This window comes from Monodon monoceros, unplaced genomic scaffold (assembly GCF_005190385.1).
Source record: "Monodon monoceros isolate NGI ecotype Baffin Bay Population unplaced genomic scaffold, NGI_Narwhal_1 Super_Scaffold_3, whole genome shotgun sequence".
Lineage (NCBI taxonomy): Eukaryota > Metazoa > Chordata > Mammalia > Artiodactyla > Monodontidae > Monodon > Monodon monoceros.
Window position 1 is genome coordinate 39882978 of NW_021703780.1, and position 19189 is coordinate 39902166.

At 59.1% G+C, this 19189-nt stretch overlaps 1 protein-coding gene across 4 annotated transcripts in view; it reads left to right on the plus strand.

Moving 5' to 3' along the window:
- The window catches only part of GRM4 (glutamate metabotropic receptor 4), a 108945-nt gene extending 90003 nt beyond the window's left edge, over positions 1-18942 (plus strand). For 3 of the 4 annotated variants that reach the window (XM_029242968.1, XM_029242966.1, XM_029242967.1), the window contains 5 exons: positions 1727-1927; positions 2116-2252; positions 3760-4695; positions 11688-11934; positions 18033-18942. In XM_029242968.1, coding sequence (XP_029098801.1) covers positions 1727-1927; positions 2116-2252; positions 3760-4695; positions 11688-11934; positions 18033-18082 — 1571 coding nt within the window. In that variant the 3' untranslated portion in view covers positions 18083-18942. Of the gene's footprint in view, positions 1-1726; positions 1928-2115; positions 2253-3759; positions 4696-11687; positions 11935-13308; positions 13440-18032 lie in introns of all 4 variants that reach the window. The other variant, XM_029242965.1, reaches the window with a different exon arrangement.
- The last annotated feature ends 247 nt before the right edge of the window (positions 18943-19189 follow it).

Genomic DNA, 19189 nt, shown 5'->3' on the forward strand with positions numbered 1-19189 from the left:
TGGGACTTCCCTGGTGGCGCAGTGGTTAAGAATCCATCTGCCTTGGGGCTTCCCTGGTGGCGCAGTGGTTGAGAGTCCGCCTGCCGATACAGGGTACACGGGTTTGTGCCCCGGTCTGGGAAGATCCCACATGCCGCGGAGCGGCTGGGCCTGTGAGCCATGACCGCTGAGCCTGCGCGTCCAGAGCCTGTGCTCTGCAACGGGAGAGGCCACAATAGTGAGAGGCCCGCGTACCGCAAAAAAAAAAAAAAAAAAAGAATCCACCTGCCAATGCAGGGGACATGTGTTCGATCCCTGGTCTGGGAAGATCCCACATGCTGCGGAGCAACTAAGCCCGTGTGCCACAACTACTAAGCCTGTGAGCCACAACTACTGAAGCCCATGTACCCTAGAGCCCATGCGCCACAACTGCTGAGCCCGCATGCTGCAACTACTGAGCCCACGTGCTGCAACTACCAAAGTCCACGTGCCTAGAGCCCGTGCTCTGCAGCAAGCGAAGCCACCACAGTGAGAAGCCTGTGCACTGCAACGAAGAGTAGCCCCTGCTTGCCACAACTAGAGAAAGCCCATGTGTAGCCATGAAGACCCAATGCAGCCAAAAATAAATTTAAAATTAAAAAAAAGTAAACAGGAGCAAGTTACAAAAAAAAAAAAAAGAAGTTAGCAGTCCTTATTCTTCATCATCATTATTACCCAGGGTCCAGGCCAGGAGCTCCTCCTCCTCCAGAAAGCCTTCCTGGCCTGCTCTGGCCCCGGGACCTCTGTAGCCCACCTTAGAAACCCTCTATTCTGACCACTTAAACATAATAACAGTGTGGCTTAGCCAGCTACTCTGTGCCACGTGTTTTCTGTTATCTCATCTCATTTAAGCCTCACAGCACTTCTGTGAGGCAGGAGGATGATCTTTTTACCAAGAGGACATCGAGACCTCTGGCAGCCAAAGAGTTTGCACAGGGCCCAGAGCAGAGGGGTTGGGTGTGGCCAGAGCCCAGGGGGTGAGGATGGCAGGTCACAGTGCCCTAGGGAGCCACTGCTGTTTGCAGTGAGAAGGGGGTGAGTGGGGTGGGTTCCCCATTTTGCAAAGCTCACTCACCGTGGCTAATGGGGGGATGTCACTGACATGGGGGAGGAGTGGATGGGGATGATGGTGCCTTCTGGTGTCTGGGGCATCTGGAAGTCATTGAGGGCATCTGGTGTCCCGAATCTTGAGGGACCTGTGGCAGATCTCTCACCCTCTCTGGGCCTCAGTTTCCCCACCCATACCCTGTGCTGGGGCTACCCATGGGTGAGCTGCTGTAGGGCACCACTGCCCTCATGGACAGTCACAGCTCCTGCCTGTGTGAGGGCCAGCTGCTCCCGTGTTTGGTCCAAGCCAGGCTGGGGGAGGGCAGGCAAGCACCACGGCCACAGGGAGACCCGCAGGCTCACTGCCCTCCAAGGGTGATGGGGACAAGGGAGCCTGCCCTGGCTGTTCTGGGGCCTCAGGGCACAGGGTCCAGCGGTACAGTAGTGAGGGCAGCAGACCTCAGGACCATTCCCCGGGCCCTCCACAAGACCATCTCCTGGGGTGATGGAGCGAGCACTGGGCCAGGGGCCCGGAGACCTAGGTGTGCCCAGGTGGGCTCTCTGGGCCCCAGGGCACACCTAGGTATGCTGTGGTTCCCACCATACACCTGTGAGGATGGTGGGCCTCATGGGCGCCCCCACTCTGAATATTTCGTTGCAGGCCGTGAGCGCATTGGGCAGGACTCAGCGTACGAGCAGGAGGGGAAGGTGCAGTTTGTGATTGATGCCGTGTACGCCATGGGCCACGCGCTGCACGCCATGCACCGTGACCTGTGTCCGGGCCGCGTGGGGCTCTGCCCGCGCATGGACCCTGTGGACGGCACCCAGTTGCTCAAGTACATCCGCAGCGTCAATTTCTCAGGTGGGGGCACCACCCAACCCTGGGGAAAGGGTCCTGGGGCTCCATGGGGTGGGAGTGCGCGGGGGTCTCTTCAGATGCTTCCAAGGGGTTCCATACAGAGGTATCTGCCCTGGGCTCACGATCCTTCCTGACTCTGGGTGAAGGCTCAGCAAAGAAGCTGGGCGTGTGACCCCCACGGGCTCCCGCAGGCATCGCGGGGAACCCTGTGACCTTCAATGAGAACGGAGACGCACCTGGGCGCTATGACATCTACCAGTACCAGCTGCGCAACGGCTCTGCCGAGTACAAGGTCATCGGCTCCTGGACTGACCACCTGCACCTCAGAGTAAGCACCTGGCGGGAGGGCAGCGAGGGGTCCCGGGGGGCTGGGCGGCAGAGAGAGGCCACCCCAACCCAGGGAGGGGAGGCCAAGGGGAGGCAGCCGCTGACTAGCCCTGCCCCCCGGGTTTGCTGCTGCCAAGTTGGGGCTTCCTTCCATGCCCCACCCTAGACCTCAGAGGGCCCTGAGCCCCCCAACCCTGAAACAGAAGAACAGGGTGGCTGGGCTTCTGCTGCCATTCCTGCCCCTGCCCTTTCCCTTGGCCTGGGGTCTTCTTGCCTGCTGCCCCTTCGCAGGGCAAGAACTCCAGATAGATGAAGTCACGCTGGAGTTCAGGGGCTCAAAGTTTTGGGGGGGTTCGGCGGGGAGAGAAGTGAGGAAGGGGAGGGCGGTGTCTGGACAGAGGAGGACGACGTCTTAAGGCAAAGAGCACAGCCTGCTGTTCTCTAAGCATGAACTCTCCGAAGAGCCACTTTTTTTTTTTTTTTTTTTTTTTGCGGTACGCGGGCCTCTCACTGTTGTGGCCTCTCCCGTTGCGGAGCACAGGCTCTGGACGCGCAGGCTCAGCGGTCATGGCTCACAGGCCCAGCCGCTCCGCGGCATGTGGGATCCTCCCGGACCGGGGCACGAACCCGTGTCCCCTGCATCGGCGGGTGGACTCCCAACCACTGCGCCACCAGGGGAGCCCAGAGCCACTTATTTAGAACTGATGCTTTGAATACGGCTCCCAAGTGTAGTCAGGCTCCCTTTGCCCAGTTCCTGGAGCTCTCGCTTACTTTCCAGAACTTTGCGACACATTCAGTAGGACGTGCCAGCTTCTATCGCCTCTTAGCTTGCAGCAGTTGTGTCTTCAGAGACATGTAACAGTGACTAGCACTCATTTAGAGCAAGATGCGAAGGAACGCTAACCTGTGGGCACACATTAGTGGTCCTGTGATTGAATCTTTATTCGTTGTCCTCTTCTGAACCCAAGTCCCTGTGCCGCCTGGAGGAGGCCCGGTGGGCTGAGCCATAGCACGTTTCTTCTTGAGGGTGCACAGGAGTCACCTGCGGGGTCTTGTTGAAACTCAGATTCTGTGTCAGTGGGTCTGGGGTGGACCAAAAATTTCCATTTCCAACAAGCTCCTGGGTGATGCTGATGTGGCCGGTCTGGGGGCCACTTTGCATAGCAAGGCCTCATGGGGCTGGGAGTCGGGACTGCTGGGTCCTCTCCACTCTGCCATGTGACCCTAGGTTGTCACTGCCGGTCTCTGGGCGTTTCTCCATACGACCCTTGGGAGTTTTGTATTCGAGCAGGATCCCCCATGGTCAGCTGGGTCTGGATCCTGCCCCGGGGAGCTTATTTAAATGCGGCTGTTGGATTCAGCTGATCCTGGCAGGGCCCGGGCAGCTGGATTTTACCCATCTAACTAAAGTCACTAACTAAGTGATTCAGATTGGTGCCACCAGTGGGGCGGTCCAGGGCACTTGGCAGCATGTCCTGAGGCCCTCTCCTCTGCACTGTTGTTGCCAGATAGAGCGGATGCACTGGCCAGGGAGCGGGCAGCAGCTGCCCCGCTCCATCTGCAGCCTGCCCTGTCAGCCAGGTGAGCGGAAGAAGACGGTGAAGGGCATGCCCTGCTGCTGGCACTGCGAGCCCTGCACGGGGTACCAGTACCAGGTGGACCGCTACACCTGCAAGACATGTCCCTACGACATGCGGCCCACAGAGAACCGCACGGGCTGCCAGCCCATCCCCATCATCAAGCTTGAGTGGGACTCACCCTGGGCCGTGCTGCCCCTCTTCCTGGCTGTGGTGGGCATCGCTGCCACGCTCTTCGTGGTGGTCACCTTCGTGCGCTACAACGACACGCCCATTGTCAAGGCCTCGGGCCGCGAGCTGAGCTACGTGCTGCTGGCGGGCATCTTCCTGTGCTACGCCACCACCTTCCTCATGATCGCCGAGCCCGACCTGGGTACCTGCTCTCTGCGCCGGATCTTCCTGGGGCTCGGCATGAGCATCAGCTATGCGGCCCTGCTCACCAAGACCAACCGCATCTATCGCATCTTCGAGCAGGGCAAGCGGTCGGTCAGCGCCCCGCGCTTCATCAGCCCCGCCTCGCAGCTGGCCATAACCTTCAGCCTCATCTCCCTGCAGCTGCTGGGCATCTGCGTGTGGTTTGTAGTGGACCCCTCCCATTCGGTGGTGGACTTCCAGGACCAGCGGACGCTCGACCCCCGCTTCGCCAGGGGCGTGCTCAAGTGCGACATCTCGGACCTGTCGCTCATCTGCCTGCTGGGCTACAGCATGCTGCTCATGGTCACGTGCACCGTGTACGCCATCAAGACGCGCGGAGTGCCTGAGACCTTCAATGAGGCCAAGCCCATCGGCTTCACCATGTACACCACCTGCATCGTCTGGCTCGCCTTTATCCCCATCTTCTTTGGTACCTCGCAGTCGGCTGACAAGGTGAGTGGCAGGGGCTGGGGGTGGGTGAGGGAGGCAAGCAGGGGGCAGCCTCCTGGGGCTAGCTGGCCTCTCACCTTGCTCTGGAAGTGCCTTCATTCGTGCCTCATTCTGCCTTCTCTCTGTCTCAGTTTTCTCTCCAGGTTCTGGGTTTCTCTCCTCTCTCTCTCCCTTTCTCTTCTCCTGCCTCCTCTCCCGTTTCTCTCCGGCCCCCACCACCTTCCGCTGCCTCATTTCTCTCCTTCCTGCTGCTTCCCACCCTCTCTCTACCCTCCGCCTCTCCTCTCTCCCTCTCCTCTCTCTTTCCCTATCTCTCCATCCCTGCCTCTCCCGCCCCACCTTTTTCCCCTCCCCATCTCCTTCCCACCTTCCTCTCTCCTCTCTGCCAGCCTGGGATGCTGCCCCCGCTTTCATTCTTGTTTTTAGCTGCGCCACGTGGCTTGTGGGATCTTAGTTCCCTGACCAGGGATCAAACCCCGGGCCCTCGGCAGTGAGAGCGTGGAGTCCTAACCACTGGACCGCCAGGGAATTCCCCATTCTTCTCTATACTCTCCCTTACCTCTCTCCCTACTCAGCCCATCTTCCTTTCTGTCCACTCCTCTTTTCTTCCTCCTCTCTCCACCCTCTTCTCTGCCCTTGCAGGATCCCCATGGGTCCCCGAGGTGGGTGATGTATTGGGCACTCGCTCCCTCTCTCCCTGGCCCCAAGCCACCCCGGAGGCCAGGTGGGGATACGTGGCAGCATCAGCTGAGGGTCCACCCTCCACTGGCTGGAGCTGCCGATGAGCTGCCTCTTGGGGGCTCTGTCAGGCTATCCTGCCAGCCTGGCCTGAGGGTCTAGATACACCCCAAGGGCCCCGTGGACTCTGCCCACATCACTGCCCCAGTGCTGCCTGGGTGCTGGGGGGTTTTATCTTGAAGGATTGGGAGTCACTGAAGTCAGAGGCCAGAGATAGGGAGAATCAGAGGGACTGAGGACCCCAGCTCTGTGTCTAACTGTGGGGTCCTGGGCAAGCCAGCTGGCCTCTCTGCTTCAGTCTCTTCATCAACAGATGGGGCCATGACCCTTCCTCCGCAGTCCTTACAGGTGTTGTAACAGTCACACAACATGAGGGGTGTAAAAGCCGTTTACCCACCATAAGGAGGCTGGGGCTGGGAAGGAGGGTGGAGGGGACGAGGTCAAGGGGCAGACAGAGCAGATGGTGTAGGACCCAGAGGCTGTGGGAAGGATGTGGGCTTTTACCGGGAGTGAGAAGTGAGCCACGGTGGGGTTCTGAGCAGGGAGGGATGCGTTGGGACATAGGTTTAAAAGGATCCCTCTGGCTGCTGGGTGGAGCCCTGCTGGAGGTGGTTGTAATGATCCCGAAGGGAGCTGCTGGCAGCAGGAGTGGTGAGGTGCGGGGGATTCCTGCTGTGTCAGGGGGTGGGGCTGGCTGGGTTTCCGATGGAGTGCGTGTGGGATGAGAGGCGCAGGGGGGAGTCAGGATGACTCCACAGTCGTTGGTGTGAGCGATGGGAAGGAAAGAGTGTCTGCATTGGGGTGGGGGGGGGTGCAGGGCGGGGTAGAGACGGCAGCGGAGCCTATAGGGGGCGGAGATCCGGAAGTCCTCTGGAGGTGCTGAGTTTGGGATGCCCGTGAGACGTCCAAGTGCAGCTGTTGAGTCAGTGGTTGACTATGTGAGTCTGGGGTTCAGGGACGAGGGCTGGGTTAGATCTGTACCTGGGGGAGTCGCCATCCTGTGGGCAGCACTTAAAAGAGTGAGCCTGGGTGCGAGCTCCAATAGAGATGCTTGGCCTCAGTGAGGCAGCAGTCAAAGCAACCACGGAGGGCGGCTTGTCTTGTGTTACGCACTTCACCTGGTAGTCAGCAGGCACCACAACAGTGGGCTAGGGTAGATTCACCATCCCTGTTTACAGATGAGCACGTGGAGGCACAGAGAGGTGAAGTGACTTGTCTAAGGTCACACAGCCAGTAGGAGGCATGGCTGGACTACTTGAACCTACTCTGTCTAACTCAGGAGCCCCTCCCAAGCCCACACCACTCCCTGCAGCTCTGGGGCACCTCTCCCCCTGGGCCTTCCTTGGTAGGTGCCCACCCCTTCTCTAGCAGCTCCTCAAGTGCAGGAGCTGCGCCCTCCACCCCAAATCCCTTGGGTCTGGTGCAGAGAGGCCTGTGGCCTGTCTTCCAATGGTGACCCAGCAGACTGGGGGTTCTGAGAAGCAGACCTTGAGGCTGGCAGTGAGCTCCCCGAGGTCTGAGACCAGACCTGGCTCCAGGCCACCCTGCACACTTGAGCCAAAGCCACCGCCACTGAGGAACAGCTCGCACGGTGGGCTGGGTCTCCAACCCCAGCAGGCCAGCGAGAGGCCTTCCCCACTGAGGGCAGGTGCAGGCAGAGGCCCGCATGCCCTGCAGCGCCCAGGGGAGGCCGCCCACGCCCCAGGAAGCTGGCAGCTTGAGACATTACCCTCAACAATCCCAGGAGGCCCCTTCCCTCGCCTCCTCAGGGTGTAAAGGTGCACAGCCAGGTGGCCGACAGCATGGTGGTTCAGGCCCTTGCTCTGCCTTCCCATAACTTCCCCTGGCTGTCTGCCAGCACGCTGCTCCCAGTACGGTCCCTGTCATCCTGGTACCAGACCCTCCCACCTCCAGGTGCTGGGGCCCAGCCCCCATCTCGGCACCCTCCCCCCATCTCTCCAGGCCACCCCACCTGCCTCTGATTTCTCCCTTTTTGGAGGCTCCTCTCAGTACAGATTATGAAAAGGAGCCTCTGAGATGATCTCCTCTGAGGCCCAGAGAGGGCGAGGGACCTGCCCAGGGTCGCAAAGCAGGCTGGCCCACACCAGCGTATGGTCCTGAGACCCAGCTCTGCCCCTGATGGCGTCAACGTGGGATACGCCCCCTCCTTCTCTGGGCTTCTGAATGAGGCGAGGGTGGGGAGGGGAGCTCTGAAGTCCCTCCAGTTCAGACCACCAGGCTTCTTAGAGGCTCAGGCAACCCTGGAGCTCCATCTGTGCTGTGTCATGTCTGAGCTACAAACAGCCCCAGTGACTGCCGGGTCCTGGGTGCTAGTGTGTGTGTGTGTGTGTGTGTGTGTGTGTGTGTGTGTGTGTGTGTAGATGGAGTGGAGTGGGGCTACTATGGGGAGTTGTGTTATGGGTACAGAAGTGTGTGTGTACAGAATGTGTGTGTGCCTTTCTGTGCACATTGAGCAGTGGATGGGCAGTGTGTGTGTGTGTGTGTGTGTGTGTGTGCAGATTGAGTGGGGATGGACAGGTGTGCACTGAGGGCTCATGGCTGCTAGGATGTATTTGGGTGTGCAGATTAAGTGTGCGTGCTCAGCAGTGTATGTGCAGATGTTTGAGTGTAGGTGTGTGTGTGCACAGGTGTATGTGTGTGTTCAAGTATGTGTGCAGGTGTGTTGAGTGCATCTGTGTGTGTGCACACGTGTGTGTACCCAGGTACATGAAGGGGTGTGTGTGTGTGAGAGCCCAGGTGTATCTGAGTCAGGTAGGAGTGTGCGGCTGTGAGTTCAGGGGTGTGTGTGTGAATGCAGAGTCGCATGGGTACATAAGTGTGGATTTGTGAGTATCTATGCGTGCCCTGGTGTGTGCGCACGCGTACTTGCAACCCCGCCTGTCCCTCAGGCTGCAGGTGGCGCCGAGTGAAGCTGTCCATGTTGCTCTGGTGAGCAGGTGACCGGATCTCCCACGTTGGCCTGGATTTCCAGGGCTCACCTGCATAGCCGCGTGCCATTACCCTGAGCTGACTGGGGCATCGTCTCTCCACTGGTTGGGGTAACTGCTCAGCCAGGCTGGGGCGGGCCGTGGCCTCAGAGGCCGGCCAGGTTGTGGGGAAGGTCATTTGTCTGGTTTGTTAGACTGAGGATCTCAGGACCCACCAGGGTCAGCCTGGGCAGAAACACGAAGCAGGCGGACTCCTCCGTGCCCCCCACCAGACCGAGCACAAAAGAGGAACTTCATTGTCCACCTCCACAGCAGCTCCTTTCTTTGCCTTTTGCCCCACCCCAGGTGACCTCTGTCCTCTTCCATCAAACCCAGCTCTGACAACCTGCTTCACTCTGGGGAGCAGTGACTCATGAGGCTAAGGCAGGATTCCTTGCAGAGGACGGAGTGTAGCAAGGGCCTGACCAAAGTCAAAGAGGGGAGCAGGAAGGGTGGCAGTTCAGGCTGGAGGATGGGTGGATGGGAGAGAAGGTGAAATCACATCCTGGAAGAAGAGAGAAGGTAAAATCACATCCTGGAAGCCGCCTCTTACTCTGCCTCCGTGCGAGACCTGCATCCGTGCGAGACCTGCATCCGCGCCTGGGCCCCATTCCTGTAGGCTAGAGGTTCCAGAGGACCGCTGCTTCTCTGACAGGGTTAACACACTACCACCTCCTGGTGATGACATGCACCTTCACCCCGGGGGTCCCCAGAACAATGCTGGAGCCAGTGGTGGGGTGAGAACTCCAGACCCTGGGGCAAGGAGAGGGGCTGGGGGTGCGCAGCCCCACTTCTGTGCACAGGGCCAGCCGCCCCCAGCCTGGGCATGGCTAGAGAAGCCCCCAGGGCCCATGCTGGCGGGGAGGGGCCCCAGCGGGGGGGGGCAGCTTTGTCCAAGTTTGATCTCTTTACACCCCTCCTTGTATTTTGTGTGCAGAAAGGCTCCTAGGCTGAAAAACAGATTAGAACAGAGCACCGAGGCCTGTGCTCGGGGCTGGCTCCATAGTTTTCAGGGACAGGAGCCAAATGAAAACGAAGGCCCCTTGTTCAAAAATTATTCAGTATTCAAGCTGGCGGCCGCAAGGTGTTAAACCGAGTGTGCGTGCCCATGGAGCGAACTCTGCCTATATTAGTGGAGGGGGCTCAGCATCCCTCAGTGTGTCAGGGCAGAGTGAAATCTGGAGCCCAGCCCCCTGACCCCCATATAGGGCTGTGTCCACTGCAGGCCTCACTCTGCCCAGAGAGGGTACTTGACCCCTGTCCCACCATCCCCATATTGGCCCAACCATACCTCCTTCCCATCAACAAGTTGGGGGCAAAAGACCTAAGACGGATATCTGCCCTGGAAATACACCCTTATACTCAAGAACCCCCAGTGTGAAAGGAGAGACACCCCTGCCCTCAGGAAACCCCCAGTCTAATGAGGGAGACACATTTGTCCCCACGGGACCCCCAGTCAATAGTGAAGACCCAGATAACAAGCCCGTTCTTGCTTAGCCCAGATTTCCACTGTCTTCTCCAAGGGTCTGTTATGATATTCTGGAGACTGTCCCCCTTCACTCCTTCCGCCCTGGCCCCCAGTGCCATCCAGGGGGTGGGAGAGGTGGCCAGCACCCTCCTACTGGCCTGTCATGACCTCTCCCGGTCCACATGCCAGGCGGCAGCACTGTGCTTGTTGGTGAGAGTGTGGGTTGCGTGTGAGGACAGAGGGGTGTGTGCTCACTAGGAAACAAGCTCTCATTTCCCCAGGCCTGTGACATTTTCTGAATGGTGGCAAATGAAACAGCCTCTCTACACTCCCAGCCTCCTTCCCCCACACCCCGCTCTGGTGCCCTGTAAGTTTCATGTGGCCTCACAGTCTGCACTTGGGTAGCCTCATGGTTTGGGTAAGGTAGGTGCTATTATCCCATTGTGCTGTTGAGAAAACTGAGGGCCGGAGAGGGGATGAGACTTCCTCAGTGTCACACACCTCTCTCCTCTCAGACCCTAGAGCTTCTCCAGCCCCTCTCCCAAAGGAGACCCGGGGAAGGGTGGCTGGGATGAAGGCCTTCAGATCCAGGTCATGAGGTATTTATGAGAGGGGCGAGAGATGGGGAGGAATGTGAGAATGGGAGGACCTGGCCCCTCCTTTCGGGAGACTTCCAGATGAGCTCAGGGCTCCTGTGACCTCAGGAGGCAAGTCCAGACCTCGGTCCCCCACTTCTGGGCTGGGTGCAAGGAGTGAAGGCTATCATGGGGGATTGGCTAGAGCTGAGAGTCAGAGAGAGCTTCCTGGAGGAGGTGGTACATTAGCCAGGCCCCAGGGGAGGGGCCCAGGCCCGGAAACGGCAGATCTGGGGGCAGAGCATTTCCTGCTTTCCCATACCCAGACCTGGGGGCCACAGCCTGGGCTTCCCCGGGCCCCACCCTGGCTGAGGGGGCCAGAGGGGCAGCTGAGGCCTGGAGGACCCGGAGGGAGGGAGGAGGTGGGGAGGGCATCCCAGGCGAGGGCGGTGGGAATTGTCGGGCCCTGGCTGGAAGGCCCCACCATTGAAGAATGGATTACCCGACACCCAGATTAATGGACTTTCATTTTGCTAAACATCTTGTCAACGTTAGTGCTGGTGAGCGAGCGTGAAATGAGCCTTGACTGGGCTGCCGCCAGTGGATCACCATCAGGCCACAGCTCCTGTGCCAGCGGCCTGCTCTGCACAGGGTGGCATGTGGGGGGGCAGTCACTGAATGGGGGGCCTGGTCGAGGGGCTGTGCCATGGCCACTGGGAATTACTACAAGGCACCGACGGATGTTCATCTCACTCCCAGCCCTGTGCAGGGGGCGCTGCCCCCAAGGAGGGTCAGCTGTCCCCTGAGGGCCCCTCCCCAGGGGCCTCTACCCAATAGCACATAACAGTGGTGAACACGTCTGTGCACTGACCACGTGCCAAATATTATTTTACATGTTTTTGCCATTTATTAAGTCATTTCAAACTCACAACAGCCCTATGAGGAAAGGGCTAGAATTATGCCCATATTATACCCGAGGAAACTGAGGCCCAAGGATGTGACTTGTCCCAGACCACACAGTGACAGTGGTGAGCCCGGCTGAATCCAGGGATTCTGGTCTAAAGTCCCAGCTCTATACCACAACTCCCTTCTGCCCGAGGCCAGCGGGACACAGGGCGGTCCCCGGGTTTGTACCCCACTGTGTCTGTCTAGGGCGTGGGCTTCAGACAGGGCCCCCGAGAGGCCGGGGCGGAGCCCGCCCTGACACCGCCCCCGGCCCGCCCCCAGCTGTACATCCAGACGACGACGCTGACGGTCTCGGTGAGTCTGAGCGCCTCGGTGTCCCTGGGGATGCTCTACATGCCCAAGGTCTACATCATCCTCTTCCACCCGGAGCAGAACGTGCCCAAGCGCAAGCGCAGCCTCAAAGCCGTCGTCACCGCCGCCACCATGTCCAACAAGTTCACGCAGAAGGGCAGCTTCCGGCCCAACGGCGAGGCCAAGTCCGAGCTCTGCGAGAACCTGGAAGCTCCAGGTGAGTGCCTGGCTCTGCCCCTCTCCCCCTGGGCCCGCCCAGGCCCCGTCCCCTTCCTGGAGAAGGTCAGCCCCCCCCCCACCCCCAAGTCTGGACCAATGAGGGCACTGGGAGAGCCCTGAGGCCGCAGGTGAGCCGTCCCCACCCAGAGGAGAGGCTTGAGGCTCTAGCTTAGCCCCCTCTGCCCCACTCTGTCCGGGTAATGGGGTCTCTCCAGGTCCCGCTCCACACACCCCCTGCTCCACTCTAGCCTCTCCTTTCCGGGGATCCCTGCCTACCTAGGGAGGGGGGGGGGGGGGGGGGGGGTGGGGGGGGCCTCGGTTCAGGCAGAGTGACCTGAGGCTTCAGGATTTCTCTGCCCTGGAGTCCACATCTGGGCCTGTGCCCTTTCGGTCTCCCTGGGGAAGGGATTGTCTGGAGGGCCACTGCTCTGGGGCCCTTTGGTAACCTGGGAGCTGTGGCCCTGGTGCCAGAGCAGTTGAAACCCCTCGGCTTGGCTTTGCCCAGCCGCCCCCTGGCAGGGCCCTGAGAGATAGGGACTCAGGATACGGGCCCTGGGATGGGTAAGTAAGGGCTGGGGCCGGGAGGAGGGCCCGCAGAGCTGTGGTTCTCAGGGGGGTGTCCAAGGAGACCTCAGCTGTAGAGGGTTGTGCTTTGACAGGGTTGGGGGAGGATGTGGGACCCTTAGCATCTGAGGGGCAGACCCAAAGCCTGTGCAGGACTTGGTCCCTCAGTGGTTGAGGGATGTGTACAGGAGGGAGCAGGGCTACCATCTTTGCTTACTTTCCTGTGCCCCCTGGAGCCAGCCCACAGTGTGACGAGAAGGGACAGAGAGGAGAGAGGGGCAGGGCATGTGAGAGGCAGGTTAGGCCTTGGGGGACCAGTAACAGTGGTGACCATTTCTTGAACCCCAACTGTGGGCCACACCTACCAGGAACCAGTTTTCATTTTCACAGCAACCTTGAAAGCAGTGATTTTTAATTATTTGCTGCTACAGGTGAGGAAAGGGAGGCTCAGAAAGGTGAGGGACTCACCCAGGCCACACAGCAGCAGGTGGTATCCCCGCTGCCTCTGAGCGGAGACCGAGGCCTCCAGACTGTGGGCTGGGCCTCCATGGGCCTGGCTTCTGGTTGCTCCCAGGTAGACAGGGTTGAGGGGTTGCTATGGTCACCCTGCCCCACTGCACACCTGACTCCCTCCCTGGACACCCTGTAAGTGTCCAAATGGTTAACATGGCAGCTCCTGCTGCCTCCCCGCTCTCTGATAGTCTTGGGGGGCTTCCGTTGGTGGGGGAGGAGGAGAAGAGCCCCTCTCCCCAGGAGAGTTTCAGATCCTGGTGGCACCTGGGGTTAGCACTCTGCTTTCTCCCTCTAGTACTGGGGGAAAGGCCAGAAGTGGACATTGTTGGTGGCAGCAGGAGGGACATTGGTGAACATAGGCTCCAGAGAGGAGCCCCTTTGTCACCCACCAAGAGATCAGGAGAAACAGGAGACCTCCCCTCGCAGGTGTGTTTGGACTGGGACAGCCCCTCTTACAGGCTCCCCGCGCTGGGGCTCTGGGTGAAGCATCTTCCATTCTCAACATCATTCCCACGTGTAGAAGGAGTATCAGCCGTGGAAAGGAGGAAGGTAGCTTCCCACATCCAAACAGGATTTTTCACTTCCCAGAGCTCTCTCCCCTGTGAGTGATCTTCACAGCAGTCCTGTGAGGCCTGGATTGGGCTGGATCCCCAGCTGAGGCCCAGAGAGGGTGAGTGACTCTCCTGAAGTCACAGAGCAAGGTGGTGGCTGGCTGGCCCCACCCAGTGTCTTTCCCTTGGCCCTGACTTCATATGGCCTCCCGCAGTGCACCTGGCTTCCAGCACCACCCCCCCCCTTTGACGGACACCCCTGATGACTCTGTTGGCCACACCCTCCACCAGATGACATCTGGTTCTCTCCAGTCCTGCTCTTCCTCCCAGAGCACCAGCTTCCCTGTACCTACGGCCTGGGGCTCCCTTCAGATGCCAGGTGGGCCCTCTACTTGCGACGGGAAGGGGCAGTGTCTTTGTGGGCCTCCCCATCTCTGGCCTTTCTCGTCCACGCAGATGTGCAGAAACCCCCACTGCCGCCCCTGACCAGGCCCTTCTATCCTAGGCACGGACCCCTCGCCACTCCCTGCCCCAAGCTCCTGACTTAGATTTCCTCCTTCCCACGGAGACTCGCCCTTGCTGGGTCCCATCCCTCCAGGCCCTACTCTGCTCCAGGGCTCATGAGACTGAGTGGGACATCAGCCCTCTGGAGACCATGGGTATCTAACAGGAGATAGCACCCTGACCCCAGAGGGTGGCCCTCATGGTGCTGTGACAGGCCAGAGGGTACCACAGGGACAGGGCTGTCACAGAGAGCACTGATGTCACCTCACTGACACTGTTGCCTCTGCCTCTGCTCAGACTGGTCACCTGGGGACAGGGGACAAGGAGGGGTGTGCAGGCATGGCGAGGGGAGACCCAGCCTTCCCAGCCCCTGCTTCCTGTGAGGGAAGGGTGAGAGCTGCCCCTCCCCATGGCCCCCTGCACTGAGGACCAGAGGCCAGTGCCCCTTGCCCCCACCGTCTCAGCTCGGTGACAACAGGGGCTGTGGAGGCGCTGGGCAGGAGCTGGGTGATTAACTCTGGGAACAGCCAGATGGAGGGGGTGTGAGCGGGAGGTGCGGGGAGGTGTCACTCCCGTGGAGCAGGGACATTTTTCACTCTGTCCCTGGCAGGCCACGTATCTTTAAACAAACAACAGAATAAATAATTCAGGGACGCGATTGCAGGCAGATTAGGCAAGGAAACATGGGGCCGACAAATGGGGGCTGACAGCTCGTGCCTGCCGCTGCCCAGCTAATTGTTATCTGAGGCGGTGGGGACTGAAAGCCAGCAGCCAGGGCCTGTCATCGGTGAGGGATGGATTGGGGCCCTCTGCCCACACCCTCCCCCCTCCCCCCATGCTGAGGCTGCCCCTGGAGTGTCGCTGTCCCCATCCTGTCCTCATCACTATGGTTATTCAGCCCTGCCCCTTCGCCTACCATTTTGCAGGGTTTAGAGAGTATTTCTATCCATGCCGTGGCTGAGAGCAGCTAAGGGTTTATGATCACCCCATCTTACACGAGCGAGTTGAGGCTCCAAGAGGTTCAATTTGTTAGAAAGGCTGCGTGGCAGGTGCTGAGATCCCCTACACCAGTGAGGGCAGGGCTGGACCTCAAGTGTCCTGACTCTTGGCCAGAACTCTTCCTTTTGAGCCTCACAGCTCCTGGGGGCCCCGGGCAGAATCATTGCTCCCATTTTCCAGACGGTCAGACTGAGGCTCTGCTGAAGGACTCTGGGGCTCCTAGCTTATGGCTGAGGGCCCAATGTGCTTCTAGGTTCTGAAACCTACAGATTGGGTTTTCTAGAGGAGGCACCTCTGGTGTTTCAGGGAGAAGAGGGGCCCAGCTGTCCCTCACCTCCCCGCCACTTTCTCTCGTCCCTACCGCTCTCGGTGCCGCTATGGCCACCCTCAGGCTCCCGTTTCCCTGCAGTCAGTGGAGATTTTGCCGCTGTTGTTGCTGAGGTTTTCCTTCACCTCTGAGCCAGGAGCTGCTGACAGGTTTACAGGTTTAGAAACTCAATAATTATCAGTTCACCCAAGGGGTGATGGAGCCCTGGGGAATTGATTCTCACCAGCCTGGCCTGCGGGCTCGTGATTCACAGAGCCAGCTGCCAGCTCTTTTTCTGGTGGTGCGGGAGAGAGTGGGGTGGAGAGGTGGGGGTGGCCGAAGCCCCACAGGAAAAGAAGTCTAGGCACAAAGGGCTACTCCCCTCCTGCTACTGGCAGGGAGACCACAGCCTCGCAGGGCAGGGGAGGAGCTGCTTGAAGTCACAGAGGGAGGCTGAGGCCCTGGTCTCCAGAGGCTGATCTGCGCTGGCCTCCCACCTTCCGCCTCCTTTTCAGCACCTTCTGCCACCCCCAGGTCCCAGCCTCCTGTCGCTCAGCTCTCTTCCCCTGGTGCCCCCCCCAGCCCAGGCCCCTCCTTAATGGTGCCCAGTCTGTGCTCCTTCTCCCCTCTTGGTCCTCCAGCATCCTGGAGGGACCTGGGCCATTGTAGAAATGAAGGTGGGCATTCTTCACAAACTGTAAGGCGCTGTGCTGTGTTCTTAATGTTGTCTTGTGTGTCATGGGCACCATTTCCTTCCAGTAGCACCTGTCCAGATGGCACCTAAAACGTGAAACTTGCCTGCCCAGTGATTGTTCCTCTTCCGCTTGAATATTTCTGCTGACAGGGAACATTTCAGCTCACCTACCGCACAAAGCGACCCACTCCACTCTCAGCTCAGGCCAGGAGAGAGAGTTCTTCCTGCAGCTGAGCTGCACTCTGACCCTCATGCCTCCGCACTGGTCCCATGGTGTCCCCTCTGCTCACCCCACCCCGGCAACTTTGCTTCTTCCCACAATCGGGGGACCCTCTGAGAGGGTGACACAGCAGTCCTACCTGTATGAGTGGGCTTCTAGTTAACGCTGGTGTGACAGAGAGGCCCCAGGACAGAGTGGCTCAAATCAGACAGATGTTTGTTTCTTTCTGATATCGTAGTGCATGGGGGATGGGCAGGTGCAGGGAGGGACCCGGGTTCCTTCCGTTTTGTCATTTCATCAGCTCCGAGAGGGTTGTCCTCATCATCATGGCCGAGGCTGGTTGACCTCATATGTCTGTTCTGGCCCTGGAAGGGAAAAGAGAGGAAGTACAGGGGAAACAGTCTATTTTAATCAGATGACATGGAAACTGCACACGGCCCTTGACACTTGTCATTAACAGGAATGTAGTCACACAGGGGCACGTGGGGCTGCAAGGGAGTCTGGGAAATGCGGTCCTTGACTTGGCAGTGAAAAATGGGGAAAGAGGGTTGGGGGTGGTCAGCGTGCAGCCCACCACACTGCTCCCCTCCATGTCACCTTCTCCAGGCAGACACCCCTGGCTGCACCTGGCAGATGTGCCCTCTTTTCTGAGCTGTCAGGATCCTGATGGAGTCAAGGCAGTTTTATGGCCAAGGGCACCAGGGCTTTCCCCCGTCTAGTCTTCTCTCTCAGCACCAGCAGACCAGCCTCAATTACTCTCACTGAGCTGTCCCCAGGCCACAGAGGGAGACCCTGAACCCTGGCAGGACAGGTCAAAAACCAGGACCTGGCTGGACTCCTCAGCCCTCTGGCCTCAGCTCCTCAATTGTTAAATGGGGGTGCTGCTTATCTGGCCTTCTTGCGAGGCTGCCGTGAGGCGCGAACCCCGGCGGGGTGGAGGTGGGGGCACTCGTGCTGCCCAGGGGAGCTGACGTTGTCACCTGGCTGTGGTGGGGAAGGGAGACACCCAGAGAGGCAACCCTGGTCCCAGTGGGGATGAGCAGGGGCCAGGGTGTTGGGTGCAGATAAGAGAGGCTCAAGACTGAGGTGAGTCAGGACACCCAGCAATGGGAAACGTGGCTGCACGGAGGCCTGAGGGGCCCAGGAGGACTTCCGTTTCCCTTGGGCATGGGGAGAGGGCCGAATCAGTCATACGCCTCAGTTTCTAGCCTCGCAAGACCCCTCTCTGGTTCCATTATTTATCTCCTCTGTCCCTATTTTCCACTCACTTCCGCTAGGCTGCCATCTACGTATATTCTTCACACGTGCTCTTCCAGAGTGTGTGTTGAACTTCTGAAAAACTCCCCCTTGATTATACTTGAAGACTGTATATCACAAATAAAAACGATTCTCTTAAAGTGTGGTGGAGTCAGGAGGTGGCAGGGACTCCGTGGGGTGTGACACTCACAGAGGGTTGGGGTCGGGAGGCAGTGCTCCTAGAGGGACAAAGTGAAGAGGGAAGGGCCCTCCCGGCCAGCAGCCCAAGTGTGGGTGTGGGTGGGATGAGTCTGGGGGAAGCGATGCGAGGGGCGGGGTGGGACCCTGCTCCGGTCTGGCGATGGGTAGGTGGGCAAGCTGCAGGCCATGGGGACACACACAGTTCAGGGGTCCGAACTTGATGCGTGGGCAGGGCCACACCCCTGTGGAAGGGGCGTTGGAAGAAGACAGTTCCTGACTCCTTCTCCCCCCGTCTCTCTCCTTCCAGCGCTGGCCACCAAACAGACCTACGTCGCCTACACCAACCATGCAATCTAGCTAGGCCACCGGAGCTGCACAGGAGGAGCAGAACAGACCCTTGTGGATGGTGCATCGGGCCAGGGCCCCCCCACCGCTGCAGGGGGGCCCAGCTGATGTCCTAACTGCCCGTGGGCACCCACGGACGTGGCTTGGTGCTGAAGATAGCACAGCCCCCAGCGGTCACTGCTGGGTTGCCTGGGCAAGCCGGGCTGGTGACAGGAGGAGGATGAGGGGCCGGGGAAGCTTCAGGCCACCCCAAGACCCTGTGTCCTGGACCAAAGCCCCTCCCAGCCCCAAACCACAGGAGGCCCCCCGTGCTGGTTTTCTCTCTCCCTCGCCTCTCTCCATCCTATTGGTGACCTTCTCAGTCTGTCTCCATCCCTGTCTTTATTTTCTCTTCTCTCTTTGTATCACCTGTTCTCTCTGTGTCTGTCTGCTTTTTCTGTATCTTCTTTCTTTCTGTCTCTGCCTTTTCTCTGCCGTCTGCAGCTTTCTCCTGTCTTTTCTCTTGTGCTCCACCCGGGTCTCTCCTCTTGTGCATTTTTGTTTCCTGTCCTCAGCCCCCTCCTCACCTTCATTTACATCCAACCTTTGTTCTCTCTCCCTGCCATCTTTTCCTAATTCACCAAATCTCACATGTCACAAAAGAGAAAAAAGAAAAAAAAAAAAATCAAAACACAAAAAAGCCAAAACTAAAACAAATCTCGAGTGTCTTGCAAAGTGCTGCGTCCTCCTGGTGGCCTCTGTGTGTGTCCCCATGGCCCGCAGCTTGCCCACCTACCCCCGCCCATCTGCCCTGTGTCCTACCCGCCTGCCCCTCCTGCCGATGACACGGAGCTCAGTGCCTGGTGTTTGGTGATGGTTGTTGATGACAATGTGTAGCGCATGATTGTTTTTATACCAAGAACATTTCTAATAAAAGTAAACACATGGTTTTGCACCCTGGCTCCACATCCACTGAGGGTCCTGCGGTGGGACCCCCGGCTCAGCCTAAAACTGGAGAGCCTGGAGTTAGCGGGAAGGAGGAAGTGGCTGATAGGGACATAGGGCTTGGGGGCAGTGGAGGCTGCTCCCTGGGCTGGCATCGGGTGGGATCTTGGAGAGTCCTTGGGCAGGGAGGGGCCA